Consider the following 16,892-nt stretch of genomic DNA (forward strand, 5'->3'; position numbering starts at 1 on the left):
TTACAGGGAGGGCCAGTATGAGAAGCAGAGACAGCCTTGACATTGTTCAGCAACAGCTAAAACAACATCATGTTATCACCACTGTTTTGGTCACAAACCCAAAACATAGCACTATCGACCTGCTACAAAGAAAATCACTGCCATTCCAGCCAAAATCAGTAGAGTCTCCTTCGCTTTTAATAGCAAAGGTTAATTTTTAAGACATCCTTTTTGCCCTTTCCTAAAATACAAATATTCTTAAATGAATGAAAAGCATTTGACTTACCTTAAGCTTGGAAATGTTAAGGAAAAAATTAGAAATAGGTAAGATCTGATTATTCCTAGGAGGAGATTGTCAACAGCATCTGGAGAACTATATACAAACCTCAAGATTGACTTGACACGTGACCATAATGGTCACTTTCAAAACCAATGTTACTGCTGTGTACTACAAAAAGTAAAGAGAGGCAAGTTGATTCACATTCCATTTTAAAGGATGGCAACGTTGTCCCAAAGTGAGGTTGTTTACCACTGTGCAGCCATCAATATACACACAGAGTAGAGGGATTATCTATTTATTTCATTTCTGCAAAGATGGGTGCTAGGTGGTAATCCACGCAGCTAGCGCCACGGCCTGAAAACTCTTAGGAATATTTATACAGTTCAAAACACAGAAATACATGCCCTTAATTGTAATTATTGGTTAGTACCTTATCTTAACAATTTCTGTTGGTTAGTAAGGTCTCTCATTTTCATTTAAAGTTACAGGGTCTTTTAATTAATGTGCGCATGCTCCAGCACCAGGGCAGGAGGAGGTGGCGGGTAGTCCAATTTGGTCTTGAGTTGGTGGTCACAATCTCCCACTGCCACCTTTACCTTTTCCCCAGTTACTGCAAATTTTTGTTGACTTTATGCCTTATCCAGAAGCTGTCTGGTTTTCAGCCGTTTTTGTGGTGGGATGTTCCATATTATCAGCTTTTAGTTCTTCTTCAAGGATATATTAATTATTAAGGCATTTATTGTTTATACCAAGTGTCTGGTTTCACAAGGCCTTGTAGACCTTTTTACAGGTCTTTACTCTTACCTCGTGAGAGATTCTACCTTCTAAAATATGTGAAGCTGTCTGGTTTTCAGCCGTTTTTGTGGTGGGATGTTCCATATTATCAGCTTTTAGTTCTTCTTCAAGGATATATTAATTATTAAGGCATTTATTGTTTATACCAAGTGTCTGGTTTCACAAGGCCTTGTAGACCTTTTTACAGGTCTTTACTCTTACCTCGTGAGAGATTCTACCTTCTAAAATATGTTTTACCTTTTTTAAAGTATATTCTACCTTCTTAAATTACATCAGGGAGGAACTAGTAACATAAATAAAATATTTGCAATGGTGAGAAACATGAAGACATTTTGCAAAAAAAAAAAAAAAATTTCTTTCTTAGGAGAGAATTGCATTGAAATTCCTTTTTTTTTCTTTCCCCCTCTAGCTACTGCGTTAATGGGAGGCTAAGTTGCACAGGCAAACCTCAAAACCCTGCAGGTATGGGTCTGATATGGTTTACTTAGAAACATATTCTTTTCCCCTATGTTGTAAAATTGCTAATTCATAATGTCTCCATTGTTTGGTTTTCCTCCTTTTGCCTAGAAAGCTGCAAAGCTCCTAAGAAATATATATCGTGTTCTGACGCTTTAGAAAACAAATATGGAGCTGCATGTGCCCCTACCTGCCAGATGTTGGCTACTGGAATTGAATGTGTGAGTTTCGCAGCTCTGGGATATTAACCCTCTTGAGAGAGGAAGAATGGTTTAGTTGTTACTTAGATCTTCACTACGTTCTTTCTAGTAAAGTGAAAGGAGATATGTCTTTTAATGTCATACAGTTAAACATCCAATTTCTTTGCACAGACTGTGGACACTAAAAATTTACATATATTCAATGAGTGATTAAAGGAATTGAACTGCATTAATTAATGAATTAAATTCAATAAATAAAATAAAATAGAATAGACTAAAAATAAAATAGAATAAAAATCCGTTAAAGGTTCTTAACTACACGGCTATCATCTCTGGCTCAGGTACTCCATAAGCTGCATGTCACTGGAAACCAATAGAACAGGAGACTCAGACTTGGTGGACTTCTGGTCTGTCCTGATATGTTTATCTTATGCCTTTGTATTAAGGAAACAGACTAATGGGAAGAATTATAATAAGCTTCCTTGATATAAAGAAACTTCTGTAGTACTTTGTCTGAAGGATTGGTAGCAACGAAAGATAAATTTTTGAATCTTTGAGCATGTTTAATACCTCACACAACAGTTGTATCTTACAACTTCAGTGAAACTAGTTCAATTGACTAGTATATTAATACAAAGAAAATCACGAAATTGAAATCAAATCAAAACGAGAACTTAGCACAGGTTCACTCTTGACACCATCCACGTGCAAGTTAAAATGCATCTCACGTTTCTTTTCCTTTTGCAACCTGTTGATCTTTACCAGATACCCACTAAATGTGAATCAGGCTGTGTCTGTGCTGATGGGCTATATGAAAATCTCGATGGCAGGTGTGTTCCAGCTGAGGACTGTCCATGTGAATATGGTGGTCTTGCTTATGGAAAAGGTGAACAAATCCAAACTGAATGTGAGATCTGGTAAGAATCACAGTTTTCCGTTGTGGAACCTCTAGTTCACTGAACTGTACAACTACATTACAAAAGCATTTAGTTGACAGGAGAGCTGGAAACGGCAACAGCTGAATGGAAGGAATACATTGACAAAGCACTGAGGTAATAAAGAGAAGCTTAACATTTGGCAATAGGTATGTATAGATAAAAGAGCCATGGTACTGGCTTAAGGGATAATTTCTGTCATATGCATATCCAGGAATAAGGGCATCCAGTAAAGTCTGTAACAGTAAACAATATAAATTCAAGGATTAACAGCTTCACCTAAACAAAGATGAGGGTACAACCTTCTTTTCTGTAGATAAAAGCAATTCCTCCTCCCTCTCCCCCCCGCCTCCAAAATATTGTTTCCATCTCTTTAGCAGCATTCTCAAAGTACTTTATTCCTTTTTCAGTTACTAATCTAGCATTAAAAAAACACCACCACCACCCGGACTACACAGAACAGTGACATATGTTCTCATTAAAAGTATAAATAAAGGAGCTTTATATTCTTTCTGTCATTAAAAAAGAAAGCAAAAATAACTTAAGATTTTTCTTTATCATTAATTAATTTTCTAGGCAGCCCATAAGCTTTAGTTATGGTCCTTACATTAATTGTAACTTGGTCTCCATAAGCTTTAGTTATGGTCCTTACATTTATGGTCCTTACATTAATTGTAACTTGGTCACAATGTACACAAGTCAATTCAATGAATATTTTATCTGCACAAGTGCATGTATATAAAAAGAGGTAGATTAAGGTGGCATTTCTTTGGAATCTGGATATGATTTCTCTTCTCACTCTCAGCACTTGCACAAAAGGCAAATGGAAATGTGTTCAGAAATCAAAGTGTTCCTCGACGTGTAATCTGTATGGAGAAGGCCACATCACTACTTTTGATGGACAGCGTTTTGTGTTTGATGGCAACTGTGAATACATATTAGCTATGGTAATCTGCCTTTTACTGCTTATTTTGAAATTATCTTAGCATTAAGAAATAGCTTTATTTACATGGCTACTGAAATATATCCCGGGATACCTCTATAACCAATAGAGCACTTTGAATCTTTACAAATACTTAATGTGCTTTTATATTTTCTGCTTATTTCAATACATAAGATTAAAATACTTCTCAAAACACAGTTTTTTTCATGCAATTACAACCAATTTTAGATTTAATAATGTGTTTAAATAGTCATTCTGTGTATTCTGTACCAATCAACTATGTCTTTTAGGGAAGTGATGTCAGTTTGACTACCAAATCAGAGGTCATCACCTCCCAAAACAGGCAGAATCTAAGTCATGACATGTTTAAGCTTTCTTTACCTTTTTATGCATTTATGTTTTAAGTTGGAAGACTCCAGACATAAAGCCCATTGGGTCTTTTCATGGTTTGTTTTGGTTCTTTATTTAGGATGGCTGCAGTGTTAATACACCTGTTTCCTCTTTCAAAATTGTTACTGAGAATGTCATCTGCGGGAAATCAGGAGTTACATGCTCCAGATCCATCAGCATTTACCTTGGGGTAAGATCTTCATCCTGTTGTTATCCAGCTGAGAAGCTGTTTTCAGCCCACGTTTGCTTCCCTTTTGGAAGTTTTAGCTGTGTCTTTGAAGTGACATCTTGTAAGTGAAATTATGTGTTAAACCGGAGCTTCAGTTTTAGTAGGAATTGCCATCAGTTGGTTTTTTCCAATTCTCATGTCAGTGTTTCAGTGCCCAAACTTCTTGCCTATGTAGAAGCCATAAAATTTTGAAGTTTACTGACTCGGAATTGAATTGCTCAGTCAAAATATACCAATTTGCCCCCCCTGCAAAGTTAGGAAAACAATAGTATAAAATTGAGGAATTCTCATCATGGAGGATTAGCAAAATCTTTCCGAAGTCCAGATAATATCTACAATTCAAAATATATCCAGAACTTACCTGAGATATATCCATAAATCTTCAACAATGAGCAGTTACCTCATTTCCACTGATGCATGACAGCTTCCAGAACTGGATAAGTTTCACTGTTCTCAGTTCAATGGGACAGTAACACCCAATGGTATCAGATCATCTTAGAGTCCTTCATTATTTGACAGAGAGAAGAGTATGAACAGATGAGATTTCATCCCAAGGAGCAGTCACTACAGGCAGTACACATTTGCCACGTTACTGACTAAATACTGGCAGTTTCAATTAGTCAGTGCCAGGGTGAAACAATTTGTTTGCTTAGGATCCAACCATGGTTGATCAGGCAGGACTTGCCGTTGGCTACTGGATACCGTCTGTCTTGAATCACCTCCTTGTTCTTTTTTTTACCTTTTTTACAAATGGGTGTAATGTTTCCCTTTTTCCAGTCTCCAGGGACTTCACCTCACTGCCATGACTCTTTAAAAATAAGCGGGAATATCAATACAGGCTGTAGTAGCACAGCATCTGATCAAACTCAATGTGACACAGGCTAAGGAAAATACTGAAACTTGCTATGTTATAACATCCAGATATATTTTATTCCAGAATTTGACATTCATACTGAGAGATGAAACCTTCACTATTTCTGGAAAAAACCCTGGAGTACGGTATGATGTGAAAAAGAATGCCCTTCACCTGATGTTTGATATCATTATCCCCAGAAAATACAACATGACCCTTATCTGGAATAAGCACATGAACTTCTTCATCAAGATCTCAAGAGAAACACAGGTATTGCAGAGTAACTTCCTCAGTAAACTGTCCTTCAATTCAGATTGAACTGCACATTTGATGACAGTTGCCTTGACTCTATATGATGGCAAAGGTTTTTCAGAGATGCTACTAGTAATTCATTTTCATCATTGTCTCCAAAAAGGCAGATATCTTCACTAGAGGCTGATTTTTAAGTGATTATCCTACTGCATTGGGAAATTTTTCAGCTAAGTGCTTGTATTTTATACAACTGCATGGTTGAATTTGATCTCTAAATGACAACAGTTTACAGTTTAGAGGAGAAATACAGTCATTCACTGATGAACAGAACCTCACACACAAGATGCTAAGAATGTATGAGAGAGTACTTGTAGATCACATTCACTACGAAAGCACAGGAAACTGTCAGTAATTGAAAAGGAAAGCACGTAATTGTAAGATGCTGAATTGACATTGCTGCTTTCATTTAATATAGGAAACTATATGTGGTTTGTGTGGGAACTATAATGGCAATATGAAGGATGATTTTGAAACTCGAAGCAAATACGTGGCATCAAATGAATTGGAATTTGTCAATTCTTGGAAAGAGAATCCTCTCTGTGGGGATGTCTACTTTGTAGTGGATCCCTGTAGCAAGAACCCTTATCGTAAAGCATGGGCAGAAAAGACGTGTTCTGTCATCAACAGCGAAGTCTTTTCTGCCTGTCACAATAAGGTAAAAAATGGTTTGGCTTTCTTTTTATTTATAGGCACAACTTGTAGTGTGTTGAGATACTCATATTCCAAAACTTCCTTTCTCTGTTCCCCAAAATGCTTTAATAATATATATATAGATAATGTTTTATGGCTGTGGTTTTATAAAGTATATATATAAATTTTTTGTGGCTCTCATTTATGTTAATCTTCATCCTTTCCTATTTGTACTTCACCAGCCCTGTTGTAAGCACAAAAGCTAAGTATGGCATTAACTGACAAGTTAAAAATTTCAGAGTGAAAAGGTATTAGAAATTAGTCAGCCTTTTGAGGATGTGTGTTACTGATCATTGTTCTGTTTACTCTTTTGAAACCATTCAACTTTTGTTAGAAAACCAAACTTAAGGAAAGCCTGAAAACACTTTTTCTCATCAGCAGATCAATAGCATTACTTAGAAGATGCAGGTCACCCCAAGAGCAAGATATCATCAACCCCCCTATTTGTTTTAAATTGCCCACTTTGTTGAAATGAAAATATCACAAGGTTCATCAGAACCAGGCCTTCTGAAGGAAAATATCATTTTCAGGAGGTAAAAACAAGTGGGAAATGTGGATAATGTTGCAGTGCTCATGCATATCCATGGATGGTGTATGGCTAACAAACTTAGACATTTGTGCCTGAATGAATGTGGGGGGTTGCATTTTTTTTAGCTGATTGTACATAATATGTTCAGGACTAGTATGAATTTAGAAATACGTATCTGGCAAAACGTCATCAGTTTCTATTCTGGATGTGGAGACACCTATGCTCTTGCTAAAAGGATTTGTATGAAGTGGGACTGCAATTGCTTTGACAAACGTTCAGAGGAAATACTAGTTACTCTCCCTTAACGGAACACGCATTGTTTAGCCCAGGGAAAAGCACCTTCCCAACAACTAGGCACAAAAGAATCCTGGAAAATTCATTACTTCTTTTTGCAATGCAGGTGAATCGTATGCCCTATTATGAGGCCTGCGTTCGAGACTCTTGTGGTTGTGACATTGGAGGGGACTGTGAATGTATGTGTGATGCCATTGCAGTATATGCCATGGCATGCTTAGATAAAGGTATCTGCATTGACTGGAGGACCCCTGAGTTCTGCCGTAAGTTTCTTTAAGCTCTCTTTAAACAGAAGCTCTCTTAACAGAAATTATTATTGTTACTGTGAGTATTATTAATATGGCAACATAGGTAATTGCTTAAAAAGCACCCCCTAAAGTACATTTTGTTTATGGAAGAATCATTGGCTTCAGTCACCTGGGGTATGAAATCTGCAGTTTTCATTTGTGCTAAATAAACCAAACTACTATATCTCTTTTTACCACAGAATAATGAGAGAGAAAACATTGTTGTCACAGAAGGCAAACTGTATCTTCTGCTACCGCTGTATAGCGAGCTGTTTGTCAGCAGAGGAAGTATGAAGCTGTAAAAAAACCACGTTTTATTTTAAAATCTTATTTATGGTTAAATCACCTTCTGTGTGGATGTCAAGGAAATAGAGACAGCTGTGTTGGCTAGAACACAGTAAAACGGGAAAAACATATCAAGGTGTTACAGAACACCATATACGGAGGAAAAAAGAGGATGCGTTGTAAATCAATGCTAGAATTGTCAGATTTGATGGTTTCTTTTCAACGTTTCACTACATTATGCATTAAAAGTTGTGGAAATGCCTGCATAGTGCATTTGCAAAAAGGAAACTGACTTCACTGGAACTTAAATTTCAATTTACATCAGAAGCTAATAGCTTCAAACTGTTTATTAATTTTGTCTTCCCTTTAGTGCTTTGAAAATAGTATGCCATTAATTTGAAAAATTCTCATTTCTCTCTTGCTTTTACCTTTTTCAGCTGTCTACTGTGAGTATTACAATTCTCACAAAAAAACAGGAAGTGGTGCTGCTTATTCCTATGGCTACAACAATAACAACTGCACCTGGCATTACAGGCCTTGTAATTGTCCAAATCAAAACTACAAATATGTCAACATTGAAGGTAACAAGCTATACTACTGTAAACCAGGAAACAGTAGCATAGTAATTATTTTCAATGCTGTTTTAAAATCAGTCTTACTGCAGTAAAATAATGGTATTCTAAATTATGCTATTTTTGAAGCAGTTTTGCTGATCTTTACCTTATACTGCTGCTTTAAATATATAATCAATTCCGTACCTGTACTACATTTAGCTTTATATTGTGCTCAGCCTATCTTGAGGAGAAATTTTCTGACTTGCACCAAATCAAAAGAATATGCTATATTAGGTAAGAAAACACATGGAGAGACCAGTTAATATTCTTATTAGGCAAATGAATATAGTTGGAGAAGCCAAAAAAAAACCACTACATAGGCAGACCCTTCTTCTGAGAATGACGTTGGAAACACTTGCTTGAATAGATGATGTTGCAATCAATACAATTTTTTAAGAACAGAAATGTAGAAATGTAAGATATTAGATTATAAATAATATAAGTTAAATGGTGTTCTGTGAGAAATATAAAACAAACTTCTCTTCCCCTTTTTTTAGGCTGTTACAACTGCTCTCATGATGAATACTTTGACCATGAGATGGAAAGATGCATGCCATGTGGTAAGCAGCAACCTACATATTCATTTTCTTTCTCTTCAGTAACTGGGGAAAAAATACTAAAACATTTGCATATTCTCAAGTAAGGTATTTTTCCTGGTACCTCTCAATTAATAGTGAAACACTGGAAGAGATTGCCCAGAGAGGTGGTACATGCCTCATCCCTGGAAACATTCAAGGTCAGGCTGGATGGGGCTCTGAGCAACCTGCTCTAGTGGAAGATGTCCCTGCTCATTGCGGGAAGGTTGGACTTTGAAAGGTCCCTTTCAACACAAACTATTCTATGGTTCTATGATAATAATAGTGTTCATCCAAACATAACTCCCCTTCAAAATAAACCTATTACTGTACTGCTAGTATGTAAAACTTGAGTTGGTAAATATAGGAATGAAAAGAACAAATTAAAAGGATTAGGGTAGAGTAGGAAATGGTATAATACAGAGGCTGGATGAACCTGACTGATGATAGTTAGCAACATGAAAAGTTATGTCCATTGTAAATGTGAGTATTTTTTAAAATGTGGATCTTCCTGAAAGTATATTGGTGTTCTGATCTGCATGTGGAGCTGGCCCAGTGGAGCCGTGGGTCTCAGATATATTCAACACCTTTCATAAAAAATGAGAACATACAGAATAGGCTCAGACCTAGCTAATAGACTCTACTTAGCAAATACCTTTTTAGAGATTTTTTTGTTTCTTATTTTAAGTTAAGGTTTATTACTATATGGTTTACTTCAATGAAAACCTTATTAAATATTAATGAAAATCTTATTAAATAATGTTTTGGATAGACTTTATCTGCACAGCCTGGATTTTCTTGCAGATGTAAAAAAAGGCAAGGACAATTTTTATCACATTACAGAACCCTAACCTGTGTAACTAGGATCTCAGGTAGTGATCTCATTCACATACAAAAAGCATGTTTCCATTATCCCTGAAAAGTGAGGTGCCTTTAAGCATAAAAATCGTAAGAAAGGTAGTAAAAACGTACTCGTGTTCATTATTATGATGAGATGTGTTGATTGTCATTGATTAAGTCCTTTGATGTGAAGTTTACCACTGAAATATGTAATATTAAGCATTTTCAAGAATATCTCACTAATTAACACAATCCCTAGAATCCCATATGAAACTTGCCTTACTTGGAATATTTTAATATGCTTTCATTCACAAACTTGACCTGTTCTACCTTTATACAACAGGACACGAAACCACTAGTATCACACCTGAAACGTCTTCACCTTCAACAGGTCAGTGTCTGTAGTTGACCAAACTAGTACTTACACACCGATATATATCTTGATATGTGTTTATGAGGCAAGAAATATCCTTTTTTGTGTGATATAGCAGCATTGCCAATTTCACATACATAAGGTGCAAAGATGGCAAATAATTTGGTATCTTAATTATCACAAAAATTTCCCCAGAAATATTTGTTAGACACCTTAAGAAAAAAAATTATTGAGAGAACAGTGTTTCCTGAGTTTACTTAGGCACTTCCAGATATCACCAATGAAATATCTCTGTTAGGGAATAAGGACTTCTGTCCTATCTCTGATGGACAGTGGGATCAAGCACACCCTCAGCAAATTTGCAGATGACAACAAGCTGAGTGGTGCAGTGGTGCAGACACACCTGAAGGACAGGATGCCATTCAGAGGGACCTACACAAGCTGAAGAAGTGGGCCCATATGAACCTCAGGAGACTGACCGCTGCAGCAAGTGCCAGGTCCTGAAGCTGGGTCAGGGCAGTCCTCAGTATCAGTACAGGCTGGGGGATGAAGGGATTGAGAGCAGCCCTACCAAGAGGGACTTGGGGATAGTGGTGGATGAAAAGCTGAACGTGACATGGCAATGTGCCCTGGCAGCCCACAAAGCCAAATGTATGCTGGGCTGCATCAGAAGAAGTGTGGCCAGCAGGTCGAGAAAGGTGATTCTGTCCCTCTGCTCTGGTGGGATCCCACCTGGTGTACTGTGTCCAGCTCTGGAGCCCTCAGTACAGGAAAGATATGGACCCGTTGGAGTGGATCTAGAGGAGGGCCATTAAAATAATCAGAGGGATGGAACACCTCTCCTATGAGTACAAGCTGAGAGAGTTGGGTTTATTCAGCCTAGAGAAGAGAAGGCTCCCCCCTGCAAAAATGAGAGACCTTATAGTGCCCTTTCAATATTAGAAGGGGTCTTAAAACAAAGATGGAGACAGACTTTTTAGTAGGGCCTTTAGTGGGTAGATTCAGACTAGATATAAGGAAAAAATTATTTACAGTGAGGGTTGTGAAACACTGGAAGAAGTTGCCCAGAGAGGTGGTAGATGCCCCATCCCTGGAAACATTCAAGGTCAGGCTGAATAGGGCTTTGAGCAACCTGCTCTAGTTGAAGATATCCCTGTTTGTTGCAGTGGGGTTGGAACAAGATGACCTTTGAAGGTCCTTCCAACCCAAACCGTTCTATGATTCTGTGATGTACAAAATCCCTCAAAAATTTCATCACAGATCTTGGTGGTGGCTGGCTGTATAACACTTTGACAATTTAAGAACTTGGTGGAGATTTATGACAATATACCAAACCCATACAGCCTAATCCAGGGAAGAAATCTATATATACTGATCTTAAATTTGTTAGAAATTCCATTAATTTCCTTAAAGACCGATGGTATTGAGAAACAATACGTTGTTGGCTGTGTAAATAAGATACAATTCCATCTCTGTTGCTATGCATAAGTATATATGCCAAATTCACTTTAAAGTGATGAAAAAAAAATGTATAAGCTTCTGCAAGAATTCGTGTTTAATGTATTCACTTCACATAATAGCAAAGGTGTAGACAGGATAAATTCTGTCAAATGTTTCCTCTAAAAGGCAATGTTTTTTAATAATAGTTCCTACTAATATTTATTAAGACAATGTTTTTACTTCAAAAAATAATTTTTAATTTTTATAGGTATATTGTAGATAGATTATCAAGAACTATTTCTTATCCTTTAATTTTTGTTCTCTTAGTAACAACAGTGCAGCCTAAAGTAACGAGAAGCTCTACCACAAGTACCCTACCAACAGTACCTAGTATTTCTTCTTCTGCAGCTACTGTATCAAGTGAGACTACAAATCCAACAATAACCTCAAAAATCACAGTTCCAAGAACTTCATCAGCATCACCTCTTGTCTCAATAAAGTTAACAACTGGTAGGTTTTTAGTGTTACTGTCTAAAATAAATTATAGCAAATCCACTCTATTCATAGTTGAGATATCACTCTCTTAGGAAAGCATTGCAAGCTGTCTTAGCAACAAGAACATGAACTCCAAAACATAAAGTAGGCAAACAGTGCTTCCAGAAAGGAGTTTGTAAACCGAAAATGTTCTGAAGTGTAGATTGGAAGTGCACGGAAAGAGAAAGGCTATAGGTTAAAAATACAATGAAAAATCACTTGTGTAACTAATCTGAGAGCACATTAGAAGTTCTATAAGTAGTGAGCCAGCTCATCTCCAGTTGGATTTATTATCTCAGCTTCAACCTCTTTTCTACAACTGGTTTAGTTACAGAGTCATGTTCAAGTAGCACCCAGTCTATTAACTCCAAATAATGTAAGCAGGCTCCAAAGCAGAAACATAAATTACTTTCTGATTCTACTGCTTATGGAGACTCATGAAAACATGTAGCTTCCCACCAACATGCATTTCAACTAGTAAGCCATCCTGGACCCAGTCTGTCAGGGAAAGCAAAGTTAAAAAGAGGTCCCACAGGAGTCAAAACACAACTTCAAGGGCTGCCATTGTGACAGATGATTTATGCACTGGAACAAGGGGAGTCCTATAATATGATGTTATTTAACTTTGTAATACAAATTACAGAAAGCTGAAACTATGGTTCATTTGGAACATAGGAATGCCAATGAAATTGGCATTTGGGCAAAGTCCATACAGACTTTAGCCAATAAGTGACAACAAAGATAACTTCTTTTTAAAATTATATAAAAACCAATCCAATACAAGAAAAAATACAGAAAATGAGAACAAAGAAAGATATGAGACAATAGAAAACAAATATGAGTAGAGAAAGATTTGGCAAGCTTATGAGAATATGAATGCAAACAATTACACAGAAAATATTCAAAAGATCAAGGGTGATAACTAGGTCTCTGGAATATGGGTATCTTCATAATTTTTCTATTTTTAATTATTCAATTAATCGGTTAATCACATTATTTATTTCTCTTTACTGCAAAAGAACATACAACATCAATTTTTACCACACCAAGCATGACTACATCCATCACTACCCCTTCCATAACTACCACAAGAAAAGGACCCATGACTGCTAAACCAACGCCTACACCTGTTGCATCAACTGCTACTTCAACAGAGACAGAAAAAGTAAGGTTCACCATACCACCCTTCAAGACTACTACCAAAAAGGAAATGACAACCACTTCAATACCTACTCAAACCACATCTCAGATCACAACTTTCGGCGAGCCTGAACTAACAACAGTGGGTAAATATCACTTTTTGATATCTGGCAGGTGAAGCCACCACTCACAAGACATATGTCAATGCATTCCTTATAAAAAACCCAAGCATCCTTACTAGTTGTCTTAACACTGCAAATATATAGGAAAGGAATAGATAACTAAAGAAGTGTGATAAAAATGGAAATTTATGTTTCTTGCCAATGGAGCAAGCATCTGACATCTAAATACTATCTTAAACCTAACATTTCTCTTCGAGGCCATACTCTACACTTCCTTCAAATTTAAGCAAAATCTCTCTATGCTGCTGCGTGAGTTCTTGAAAACATGGCACATAATGTGTCTCCTCTAGCCATTGTAACAAATTTTCCCCCCCAAAAAATATTGAAAAATGGAAGTTACACTTTGGGATGTCAGGTACTTCATATGCCAGCAAGGACAGTCTCTGTTGAGGCTGTATGACAACATGATTTGCTAGGTTAGCAACCAAAACCAGAGGCTGAGACAGTGTGTGGGGTAAAGTCTAGTGTAGTAGGAGGGCAGGTGTAGACTCTTACCCAATTCATGCATCTCCCACAAAATATTGTTGGGCTGTAGGCATCTGGGTCCTCTTGTGATGGCAATTACAGCTTTCTCTGAGGAAGTACCACAACCCACTTTAACTAGGAACCTTACCAGCTCCCAGTCACTACTAATATCCGTTACAGAGAGTGAGGGAACCCAAGCTAGCACTTTGCACCACTAAGTCCCACTAGGTGAGAGGGAGCTGAGAGATTGCCTTGGCCTAAGACTCTGCTCCCCTCACCCAAGCTTTCCCAGAGATGTTCCTGCCCAGTCTGGAACAACTTGGAGGGGAGATATACACAGCCTCCTCTTACCTCAGGAGCTCCAGGAAGAGGCAGGGGGTGCTGAATTGTCAGAAGGCACAGTTCAGGCCCAGTTCTTGCCCCATACATTTTTGGGAGCAGCCATTGGCCCATTTCTCCTTCTTGCCCAGTAAGACTCAGTGGGTCCAGTCCTGCCTTTCTTGCCCCGACTAATACCCTGGGGCTTCTGCCTGGGAATTGCCCAACTCCTTTGCCTTCCCCTCTTGCCCTGCCACCCTTGATCAACCTGTGATTTTCTCTCTGTAGTTGTCACCCGCGGAAGACCAACGGAGTCACAGGCTGCGCAGCATCTGGTCACACGGAAGAGCACCCCTACCATATCCACCAGCAGTACTTCTGTCCTGAGAGAGACCAGCTCTGCCACCAGCCCAGAAGTTCCACTGACAAGGATGTCTCCAAGTCCCAGCTCTTTATCTGCCACCTCAGTTTCATCTGTTTCTTCTCCCTCCTCCACTGTGTCCTTGACACCATCACATCCTGGTAAGGGTCCCTCCTGCCCTTCCTGCTGCTCTGCCTGCCCCTTCCAGCTCCCACCATTCTCTCCTAAGCAGCACATCCCACAAAGGCTTCAGTTTTGTTATTCATTCTCAATTCCCACTGCCCTAGACATGGGACTCCTGGGACTCAGGCAGTTCCTGGGACACGACCCAGCACGTGACACTAACTGCATCGTCCTCCCTTGCCACTTCAGGGGTTTGGCTCTGGGGCACAGGGCTTCATTAGGGTACAGACATCTGTGACTTCCTGTCCCATAGCTAGCAAACAGAAACAAGCTAACACACAGACCCTTCCTTCACAGTGGTACCCTGAGAATCCACAGTGTGGGGAACAGAAGAAAGTGAAACTGGAAACTTATCTCTAGTTTACACCTCAAGATACTTTGGGGTGAGAGACAGAACACAAGGCATGCTCTCCATCCAGTGGATGCCCAGGCCCTGGCACAGTGCTTACAGTGTTAATCAACAAATGCCACCTCCTTAGCTAATGCTGACCCTGGGTGCAAAAGAGACAACAGTGGAGGGTGGGTAAGGTGTATGCTCAACTCAAGGCTAAAGTTCTCCCTCTTAGAACAATTGGGGTCCACATGCGTGGGTTGTCTTAGTGTTGAGCAGGACAGGCTCCCTTAACGGGATACCACAACATGCTTTGCCTAGAATACTTCCCAAGACTCAACCATTCTTTTCTCTCGTCCCTTTCTTTGTAGCAAGGGAGCCAACCAGAGCTAAGACTCCAACTAGTAAAGTAGTAACAGGTGAGTGCTCTAGTCAGGAGAGAGATGAGAGTCATCCATGACCTATGCCTGTTCTTTCAGTGTCTTCAGCTCTCCCATGGATCCTTTCCAGCACTGTCTGCAACAGGCAAATGGTAGACTACTTGTCAGCAAATGGAATCTCACATGACAGTAGCGGTAACACTTCCCCTATCAAGGGCTCCAGGAAGAAGCAGACAAAGATAAATTATTAGAAAAAAATCTTTCAAAAACATAATGAGCCTGCAATTCTCAGAAAAAACAGGGTGAATATGGGGCAGGCTGGGAATCATGTCCCCACTTACTCCTCTACAGAAATACCAGAATGAGTGAGACACGTTACTGATATCTTTATGCCCATCCTATCAAAAAGTTCTACACAGCACTACTCATGTGACCTGGTTTTAGAACTTACCCAGTGACCAGCAATTACACTGCGCTTTCCCCCCAACAGCCTTCACCCGCAAAAAGACAACCGTGCCACACATTGTGCCACCCCTGACCACCCAGGAGATGACCACCACCACCTCTGCCAGCAGCACCTCCAAGACCTCTGTCTCCAGAGAGGCCAGCCCCGCTAGCAGCACAGAGCTCCCTCTGACAAGCACCTCTCCAAGTCCCAGCTCTCCGCCTGCCCCCAGCAGCCCACTCAGCACCCGGCTGCCACCTGCCACCACTTCCACAGTCGCCACCACTTCCACAGTCTCCTCCACATCAGCCTCAGCCACCACCCCAAAACCTACGCCAACCACCCTAAGGCCCCTGCCCTCCTCCCTGAGGACCAGTGCTCCAACAGAAGTGCCTGCCTCAGAGTCTTCCGCACCCTCCACAGCCAAAACCAGCCCGCTGCCATCTCCTGCTTCTTCTCCCTCCTCAACCATCTCCTCAACGTGGCCGAGTTCCTTGCAGCCCGGTAAGCCTCCCTCCCGCCCTTCCCACCGCTCTGCCTGCTCTTCCCAGCTCCCACCCTGCCATCCTTCCTTCCTTCCTTTCCTCCTTTCTAGCAGCACACACCGCTTGGCCTGTTGTTTTAGTACTTGTCCTCTGTTCCCACTTCCTTTGGCGTTGACACCGTGGTATGGCCTGCCTGTCCTGTGGCCCTGGGAACAGCTCTCTGCTGACAATAGAGCAGACAATATTCCTTTGCTCAGTTGGCTTTGCCTCCTCCCAGGTTCTCTGCCTGCTCCCAGCCCACGCACTGACAGGGCGCTGTGAGGAGCTATAAAGGCCTGGGCTGCTCACTAACGATCCCATGCATCAGTGTTCTACCAACACCATTTTCACCCCAAATCCAACGCATAGCGCTCTGCCAGCGCTAGCAAGAAAGGCAACTCTATCCCAGCTGAAACCACAACTCCCCAGACCTGGCCTTCTGCCCGCCTCCTTTGCCTTCCCCTCCTGACCTCCTCCTCCACTGACCTCTGCTTTCCTCCTGACAGCCTTCACCCGCAAAAAGACAACCGTGCCACACATTGTGCCACCCCTGACCACCCAGAAGACGACCGCCACCACCTCTGCCAGCAGCACCTCCAAGACCTCTGTCTCCAGAGAGGCCAGCCCCGCTAGCAGCACAGAGCTCCCTCTGACAAGCGCCTCTCCAAGTCCCAGCTCTCCGCCTGCCCCCAGCAGCCCACTCAGCACCCCGCTGCCACATGCCACCACT

At 40.1% G+C, this 16,892-nt stretch overlaps 1 protein-coding gene across 1 annotated transcript in view; it reads left to right on the forward strand.

The window, feature by feature from the left end:
* MUC6 (mucin 6, oligomeric mucus/gel-forming) overlaps nt 1-13,151 on the forward strand; it is a 28,299-nt gene extending 15,148 nt beyond the window's left edge. Inside the window, exons 17-28 of the mRNA XM_014957414.1 lie at nt 1,464-1,516; nt 1,622-1,731; nt 2,476-2,627; nt 3,451-3,592; nt 4,058-4,168; nt 5,145-5,330; nt 5,788-6,027; nt 6,992-7,148; nt 7,895-8,038; nt 8,569-8,631; nt 11,636-11,809; nt 12,853-13,151. Of these exons, the coding sequence (XP_014812900.1) occupies nt 1,464-1,516; nt 1,622-1,731; nt 2,476-2,627; nt 3,451-3,592; nt 4,058-4,168; nt 5,145-5,330; nt 5,788-6,027; nt 6,992-7,148; nt 7,895-8,038; nt 8,569-8,631; nt 11,636-11,809; nt 12,853-13,151 (1,831 nt within the window). The remainder of the gene's footprint in view (nt 1-1,463; nt 1,517-1,621; nt 1,732-2,475; nt 2,628-3,450; nt 3,593-4,057; nt 4,169-5,144; nt 5,331-5,787; nt 6,028-6,991; nt 7,149-7,894; nt 8,039-8,568; nt 8,632-11,635; nt 11,810-12,852) is intronic.
* Nucleotides 13,152-16,892: the final 3,741 nt, after the last annotated feature.

The sequence above is a fragment of the Calidris pugnax genome, unplaced genomic scaffold (genome assembly GCF_001431845.1).
Source record: "Calidris pugnax isolate Ruff unplaced genomic scaffold, ASM143184v1 scaffold211, whole genome shotgun sequence".
Taxonomy (NCBI): domain Eukaryota; kingdom Metazoa; phylum Chordata; class Aves; order Charadriiformes; family Scolopacidae; genus Calidris; species Calidris pugnax.